The 8,992-nt window shown below is 46.9% G+C and overlaps 1 protein-coding gene across 1 annotated transcript in view; it reads right to left on the bottom strand.

Moving 5' to 3' along the window:
* hipk2 (homeodomain interacting protein kinase 2) overlaps positions 1 to 8,992 on the bottom strand; it is a 75,132-nt gene that overhangs the window by 16,834 nt on the left and 49,306 nt on the right. The window contains exons 3-7 of the mRNA XM_083666491.1: positions 8,891 to 8,992; positions 7,597 to 7,716; positions 5,566 to 5,652; positions 1,293 to 1,477; positions 931 to 1,093 (exon numbers count right to left, since the gene is read on the bottom strand). The exon at positions 8,891 to 8,992 is cut by the window's right edge and continues 22 nt beyond it. Coding sequence (XP_083522617.1) covers positions 931 to 1,093; positions 1,293 to 1,477; positions 5,566 to 5,652; positions 7,597 to 7,716; positions 8,891 to 8,992 — 657 coding nt within the window. The remainder of the gene's footprint in view (positions 1 to 930; positions 1,094 to 1,292; positions 1,478 to 5,565; positions 5,653 to 7,596; positions 7,717 to 8,890) is intronic.

An 8,992-nucleotide genomic window follows, 5' to 3' on the forward strand; every position in this document is an offset into this window, starting at 1 on the left:
ATCACGGACAGCGCAGTTGAGCTTTGCCGCAGCGCTCTACACACACCGCACAGTGTGGGGTTGTGTTGTGTGTCGATATAATTTGTGATAAAGGACACTGTTTACGAGAAGAAGAAGAAAAATGGCTGGAGTTCTAATTCAGCACCATCTGAACCGAATTTTACATGCAGACGCTTTGGTGATTCCGGCGGTAGCGGAAAGTCAGCAGTTTAAATTCACAACCCTATAGTGGGACTGGATGAAAACCTGAAGCACCAAAGGCAGAAGCCAGGGAAACAGAAGGAGGAGGAGGAAGAGAGGAAGCCTGGCAGAAGGGTTCCTGAGGCCTGAAAGGGTTAGGGTTCGGGTTAGAATGCTTAGAAGGCTAAAATGCAAGGCAAGCAGGAAGTATAAGTTCTCACGTATCTAATCAGCAGTTTGTGACAGCCCCTCTGGGCCTAAGGCACAGACACCTAGCCTATCCGCTCCGGATTCAGAAGGTTTATCTTGTTGTCAATGTATTCCTTCATAAAAAGCCGTCTGCAGTGAGATGGAGGTAGCATTATTGTGAAACTAGGATGGTGTTGTGGATTGGACAGGAAATACACACTGACTGTGCCATATAGTGATCACCTTAGTACCGTATCAACATGGTCTTGGCAGTAATTCTGTACAGTAGATGTACGTATATAGATGCATGTGTTACAGTTAAGTAGGCAGTAGTGGGTATGTACAGTATTAGGCTACGACAGTGATACTCAATCCTTTTTTCATTTATTTTTTGATTTAACTTTATTTATACAGGTTTGTCTCATTGAGATAAAATCTATTTTTCAATCCTGGTCCTGGAGAGCCGCAGTGGGTCCAGGTTTTCGTCCGAGCTAGGCTAGTGAGTTAATACTGACCTGGCTGTATGTATGAATAGTGGTAGGCTAGTGAGTTAATACTAACCTGGCTGTGCACAGTGTTGAGCTGGTTGTTGAAAGTCATGGTGAGGTTGGTGGACGTGCTGGGGGCCACGTGGGTGATGAAGGGGGTCTTGCTCTGGTTCACCATGTCATACATGTTCACACGACGCTTACAGGTCTCCATGTTCTGGAAACAGGACTTGACACTGGAGTGGGGGGAGGACGGGGGGGAAGAGAGAGAGAGAGAGAGAGAGAGAGAGAGAGAGAGAGAGAGAGAGAGAGAGAGAGAGAGAAAGGAAGAGAGAGAGAGAGAGAGAGAATATTAGTATGAGTGTGTCTATTTAGATTTTGATCAGCATTATCCAAACCAGTTATTAAACCATTGGTGAGAGTCTCCAAACGTACTGTGTGCTGTGAGGGAAGTCAAGAAGGTGGGTCATGGTTACGAAGGGGTGGTTGAGGGTTTCGATTGGGGTGATCCTCTTGTCCGCGTCGATCGTTAACATCTTCGTCAACAAATCTATGAACTCTCTTCTGTCTGCCTTCTCCGCCAGCATGTCAGTTCCCTCCAAATCCGTCGTCATATTCACCTGCAGACACACACAACACATACACTCTTGATATTAGCATTTCAATGTCCAGAGACGTACTCTAGTCTCACAGACCTTAAAGAGTTGATTAGGAATTCAAGGGGGGCTACTGTTGCCATAGACAACAGAAAAAAACACAGTTTTCTTTTTCCCCATAGAGGGGGCTATTAATAATCACACAAGCCTCTTCAGTTGGGTTGTCAACATGCATGTCACAGAGCACAGTGATAACCTTGCACCTTACTGGCATTACAAACATTTACACTAGTATTCATAGCAAATGGCCTAGCCGCTTGAAAATATTCACTGGCGCCGTCCCTGAGATTTTTATCTACCCCGAGAAGTGAAAATAAACGGGAAAAATTAACCCGATACATGTTGCCGTTGCTTATTAAAGCGTTTCACAAAGGACACCTTTTTCTGAGTGCCTCCCAAGCTGACATAAGACAACTTTACTGAAATACTCTCGGGGGGCTCTTCTGGGAACCTGCTTTGGAACATAATGTTGGTTCATCTGTGTTAAACATTCCAGGCTGTGGTTTTTGGATAAATACTGGGCACAACAGCAGAATTCTCCTTGCGGTGCAGAGCTAGCTAGGAGGGATGGATTAGTTAGGCAGAGGCTGGGGAGACTGAGCAGCCAGCAACTTCAGTAGCCTGAGAAGCCAGTAACTTCAGTAGCACGTCTGAGGTGGGGGGACAGGGACAGGGACAGGGACAGGGACAGGGACAGGGACGGGGACGGGGACAGGGACAGGGACAGGGACAGGGACAGGGACAGGGACAGGGACAATGACAGGGACAGAGAGACATGGACAGGGACAGGGACAGGGACAATGACAGGAACAGAGACAGAAAGATGGGGCCAGATGAAGGCAGGGTCTGAGGAGTGGGTAGAGCCACAGCCTTCAGTAGCATGGCTGTGGTGAGGAGACAGACACAGACACTGGGACAGACACTGGGACAGACACAGGGACAGGCAGGGTTGTTTATTAGGATTGCCATGCGGAGATAGCAGTAGCGTTTTTCATAAAAGACACAGTGCTTATCTATAGCCCTGCTCTAGGGGCTATCTGATGTGCTGCCAGTCAACGCCACAAATCTGATTCAATTCCCTTTCCTATGCAGGTTATTCAGGCTCTGTCGCCGTGCCCCCCCCCCCCCCTCTCTGCTCGCCATCTCTATGCAGCGTGATAAAGGAATAATCTCCAGAATGAGGTGAGAAATAATCACACTGTCCTCTGCCTGAGGAAAAAATGACTTTGGGAAAATATACTTGGTCAGATTGCAAATGTGTGGTAGTCAAGGTGTCTTACTAACACACAGCACAGGAAACATGTGAACAGGTATTCTAGAGTTACCATCTATCTCTGTAAGGACACTGTGGAGTAGAATCACCACAGGAGGAGTCATAATAATAAAGATAATAATTGATGCAAGTATACAGCACTTTACTAGACACCCAAAGCGCTCACATTGTAAGGGGGAGAACTCACCTCATCACTACCAATGTTCAGCACCCACTTGGGTGATGCCACGGCAGGAGTGGACTATTAAGGACCAAAAGGAGATGATCAGGGGTAGACAGTCAGTGTCATGCCATCAAAATACATGCTCTTTATCTCCCCACTTCACAGACACTCATTTGTATTTCAGAATTTTCCATACTGTTCCACTGGTATCTAGATACTGGTATCCAGTATGTGGTTAATGGGTACTTTCTGGTACTTACTTCAAAGAATTCTAACACAACTGGTAACAAACTGGTATCAAATTGTAACAAGTCGTGCGTGTTCAAAAATAAACAAACAAGTACTACAATTCATTAGTTATTATTGTTACTATGAGTAATGACAATTTAAACATTTTATTTAGTAAGTAAAACACCTAATATGTTCTGTTCCATAAAATAACATGCAAAAACCCGAAACTCAGGCAAAGAGGATAGACTACTGAGGCCAGTGCAGTGCATGTATTTGCATGTCAATGGCCATGTGCTGATGAAGACACATCTGTCTCTGAGGAGTAGGTGGCATGGTGGCACGGCAGAACACAAGGACACGACAGGACAGGACAGCAGATGTCCAGCACTGGGCCACATCCGGCTATGCCTGAGGAGGAGGGGGAATTATACATGCAAGACCATGATGATCTGCACAGCAAACAGCACTACCCCCAAACTATTAGCCTATTAGGCTTAATGTAGGACAAGGGCGGAAGGAAGGAAAACCCAACACTATCATATAATACCCTGGAAGATCCGTAGTCTTGTTTAGGAGAAGGGGGGGGGGGGGGGGGGGTATCATGAGTGGAACTGGGAGAAGGTGACGTGCTTGCCTTCCTGCCATTGCCTCAACAGCAGCTCTAAACAGACTCAGACTTAGACGTTAAAGTGCTCTGTAGATAAGTCAGTGGATAATATACTGTTCACCCAGCTGTCTTGTCCCCCCCTCTATCTAATCCTCCAGTGGGCTCCTGTCGTTCAGCTGGTCCTCACTAGGAAATCAAAGGGCTTCTACAGATCAGAACAGAACCTCAGCGTCACCCCCTCCCCCCAATATTTCCCAAGACAGAGTGGGGGGACATCAATCTCTTCATGGGCAGACATCCTGGCATTCAATCCCTCTCTCCCTCTGTGCCTTCAGCTATCATCCATTATATACATGGAGACAGATGTCCACACTGCTAACTTATTTATCTGGCCCCTTATTCTGAATCAGGAAAAATAGAAGCTTTTTCCCCCCATAAAGACTGGTTCTCTCTCTCTCTACTGTTTCTTTTAGTAAAGCTCAGGGACAGGGACTGAGACAGGGACAGGCAGGGGCTGGGGAGTAGCTACAGCCGCAACCACAGCCAGAGAGTCTTGTAGACTCCGAGTAAGAGCTGACCCAGGGGACCCTGGACTGTGCATGTTGCTTTCATTAGACCACTGACTGTGTGTGTGTGTGTGTGTACTAACAATAACTTCCCTGAGCCCGCTGCACGCTCCCGGAGCCCAGGGCATCACTGGTCACCTCTAATAGTCCCAATCTACATCACTGAAGTGAATACATGTGTAGGTCCACACAAGGTTGGGAAACTTAAATGCTTTATAGCACTGTCTGCGTCTACCTATTATGCACTAAACTAACCACATCACTTATTTCACAATATTTCACCTGACCTGAAGTGTATCACAACGTGCCAGGTTTTTTAGCCTAGTCTGAAGAAACATGATGATGAGAATAGTGTGACATCTTGAGATGCCTGGGAAACATACTGAGGTTTCTATTATTAAGGGTAAGTAAGTATGCTGCAGAACTCGTATTTTTTAGCTGGTGACACCAGCGACTATACTATACACTGGCTTATCGTCATTAGGCTAACTGTAAGAAGTATGTCAACTTTCCCACGGCAATCAGAGTGGGTAGAAGAGTAAATTGATAGAAGACATACTACAGTCATCTGTTTGGTGGCTGTGCCTTTCCACACCAGTGTTTGGTCAATGAGTCACTTCATTGGTTATATAACATAACACGTGTTCCCACAGGTGTTTCACAGTGTAAAGCTGGCTGCAGGGAGAGCGGCTAACGCTAACCAACTGAGTCCTACAGAGACAAGATGGTCTGGGTCCCACGGATCGGCCCTGCAGTCCGCTAGAATGACGTGTGTGCGTGTACTGTACTACACACACACGCATCCAGTTAGGACATGGCCACAACATTCACCCAAGCTTAAATAAGAAAGCAAACTATACACATCAAATAATCTAACCAAGCTGACCACATGTTCAGCTCCGATGTCTGTAATTTACTAAGACAGGCAACCCCCCCCCCCCCCCAACCCCTCCACCCCCCCCCCCCCCCCCCCTCCACCCCCCCCCCCCACCCCCAGAATAGAGGATGTGATTCGGAGCCACAGCTGCTTTTATTTCTGTGTGACTGCATACTATAGCTCTTCAGCCTGTGGGGATGACTATGTGTGTGATTGTGTGTGTGTGTGTGTGTGTGTGTGTGTGTGTGTGTGTGTGTGTGTGTGTGTGTGTGTGTGTGCGCCATCGTGCGCACGTGCATGACTGCATGTGTGTATATATATAAACAGTGCTGTACCTGCGCCATATCATCCAAGCAGTTAAAGATGTACTTCCGGGCCTCCTTTGACTTGATCCCCGTCTCCCCCTCATGGTCCTCCTGTGTCTGCGGGAGAGAGAAGAAGCAGATGTTCCATTGAAATCCCCTCATACTTCCTCTCTGAAAATACACTACAGTATATTTACATTTTCCTCATTACGGCCCCTTGTTTATGTGCAGCAGGACTTAGCTTGTCCTTTAAGCAACCCTGGGGTAGCACACAAACACTAATCTTACAGCCTACTAAGGGAGCAAGCCTGGGGAGTCTCACACACACACACACGCACACGCTTACACTTACACGCACACACTCATGCACGCACAGATGCACTCACACATGCACACACAAAGACACACAAACACACACACACACACACACACACACACACACATCTTATAGACATACTGTATCAGCTTAGGAAAGACACGAACACACCACATTACATTTAATTACAGTATCGTGATACAGCTCCTGTCGTATGGAAATACATGGCAAGGTCAATGTGACGCTTAGCAATCATTCTGACAGGCAAATTCATGTGTATGTCTCACTGACTGTGAACGGAAAGCAAAGTAGTTGGGTGGCTAGACACTGGGTTTTCCACATGCCAGAGACCATGGAAAAAGATGAGGCTAAGTGGTGTCATAACGTGCCTGCACCTTTTTGATATGTTGACGTGTGGTTGTGTAACAGGAGAGCACACGCCCTTAAACAGGCTGACTGGGTATTATCTTATATCCTTACATAAAGGTCAGAGGTGACTATACACAAGTCACCTTACTGAATGTCAATGAGGCATGCGTCATTGCGTATTGTTAAGAACAAAGACATGATGGGCTGGGTTTCCAAGGAGATCTGATCAATCTGGGTAGGAGAACATTGCTATGTGCCATGAGGGCGGACAGACAGACAGACAGACAGACAGACAGGCAGACAGACAGACAGACAGACAGGCAGGCAGGCAGGCAGGCTGGCAGGCAGGCAGGCAGACAGACAGACAGACAGACAGACAGGCAGACAGGCAGGCAGACAGACAGGCAGGCAGGCAGGCAGTTAAGGGTATTGTGTATGTGCTGTGCGTTCAATACTGTGAAACTATGTATCTGTATGCAGATTCACAGCATGACACACTTAAGTTCACTCAAAGTTAATGAGGAAAAAGGACTGGGTGCATAAACAGGGCTCCCTATTGAGTGGCCTACATAGAGTGACAGTAGGGGGGTGGGGGGTGGGGGGGGCGGGGTAGAGGGAGAGACACCCCCCCTGAGCAGGATTCATCAGGCCCAGTTCCACTTGCCAAATCCTCTCTCTCACAAATCCATTTTGCTCTCATTAGCCTCTCACTTTGTTAAGAGGCAGAGTTGAGCCTGTCAATGGGCCACACAGGAGCCATGCCATCTACAGTTATACATGTACAGTCTGTCAATGGGCCACACAGGAGCCATGCCATCTACAGTTATACATGTACAGTCTGTCAATGGGCCACACAGGAGCCATGCCATCTACAGTTATACATGTACAGTCTGTCAATGGGCCACACAGGGGCCATGCCATCTACAGTTATACATGTACAGTCTGTCAATGGTCCACACAGGGGCCATGCCATCTACAGTTATACATGTACAGTCTGTCAATGGGCCACACAGGGGCCATGCCATCTACAGTTATACATGTACAGTCTGTCAATGGGCCACACAGGGGCCATGCCATCTACAGTTATACATGTACAGTCTGTCAATGGGCCACACAGGAGCCATGCCATCTACAGTTATACATGTACAGTCTGTCAATGGTCCACACAAGGCATAGATAGTTTGACAGCATTGGCTACGGTGGAACAACGCTCAAATTTGAAATCTAAGTCCTCCTTGGATGTGTATGGAAACTTTGGCTACTGTGAAGAGGGCAATCATTAGTATTACTGGACAATAATGTTGGAGCTGAAATCAGTGTGTGTGTGTGTGTGTGTGTGTGTGTGTGTGTGTGTGTGTGTGTGTGTGTAGACCTACCTTCAGTCTCCACAGTGGGTAAGTAGAGTCTGGGTCTCTGTTGAAGAACCTGGTGGTCTTCGTCCCTGCACTCAGGAGATACTCGGCAGGCAGCCCCTGTGTCTGAGATATGTACCGAATCTGGAGGAAAACGGAGGGGAAGAAATACATCAACTCAGCATTCAGACGAAACCCCAGCCAAACATCATTAACATGCAGACATGCAAAATGAGCCACACTTAATTGGATATTGTGAATTCTGCCCTTTGAGGCGCCAATTGAATGCACTCTGGAAATGCTACTCTGTCAGGAGTTTGAAAATCTGTGCTGACATAAATATTTGGGGGTAATTATACTGTGCTAATCATATCTTCCAAATACCTGCACTGCAGCTGAGTATGCAGAGGGAGCATTTACAACTCGTACTGCACCGGATAAGCAGAGTAATCCACATTAACATTACCCATGAAATGATAGTGTTCAAGAGGTAAATGACACAGGATATACAGTACTATAACTGCATCCACAGGTTGTTATTCCGTAGGCATTTGAACAATAGTGTCAGGATGCTAAACTGTAAACCTGCTGAATCATAAACAGAAAATAGGGACGGTAGACGATACTTTATTCAAAGCGGCAATCTAGTAGACATGTCATGTAGATGTGCAGTTGTGAAGAGTGACCAACTCAAAGAAAAACACTGTCTGTACCACGTGAGTTTTATCACTAAAGGTCCAGCTCATACTTTAAGCGCAGTCAAAAAGGAAAAGGATTATATTTGAGGCTTGCAAATGAGACTCGTAGATATGTTTCAGGACTTGAGAAAAACAGCTCGATTTGTTCTGAGACGGAGCACTTGCCCAAGGCTTTTCCGTAGAGCCTAATCTGACTTTAGGGAAAAAAAGAGAAAGAAGAGGATGAAGAAGAAGGGGAAGAGAAATGTCTTGCTCTGGAGCACAGGAGCGCTGCTAATCGGATGAGAGGCTCAGTGGCATCTGTTAAAATAAACAGGGGGGGGGGGGGGGGGGGGTTTGCAGAGGGATCGCGGTGGGGGGGTGGGTGGGCACACACACAGCCCATACCTAGTCTAGCCTCGTCACTCACAGCACGAACCATAGGCATACAGAAAACAGTCCATTTTTGGAGGTTCTCACCACAGAAATAGAATGAGATCTATCTCATTATTCTATTTCTATGGTTCTCACATGTAGGCGTCACTAGTTCTCAGTGACCTCTTCTTCCTGGTTGTCATCAATGTATAATTCATATGACATCATTCGTCATCACCCCCCCCCCCCCGGACTCCCAGTCTTACCTGATCGTACTCTGATGCTCCAGGGTAGAGGGGCCAACCCAGAAAGAGCTCAGCGATCACACAGCCCAGGGACCACATATCTATGGCCTCACAGAAGGGCAA

Source organism: Argentina silus (genome assembly GCF_951799395.1).
Source record: "Argentina silus genome assembly, chromosome: 3".
NCBI lineage: Eukaryota > Metazoa > Chordata > Actinopteri > Argentiniformes > Argentinidae > Argentina > Argentina silus.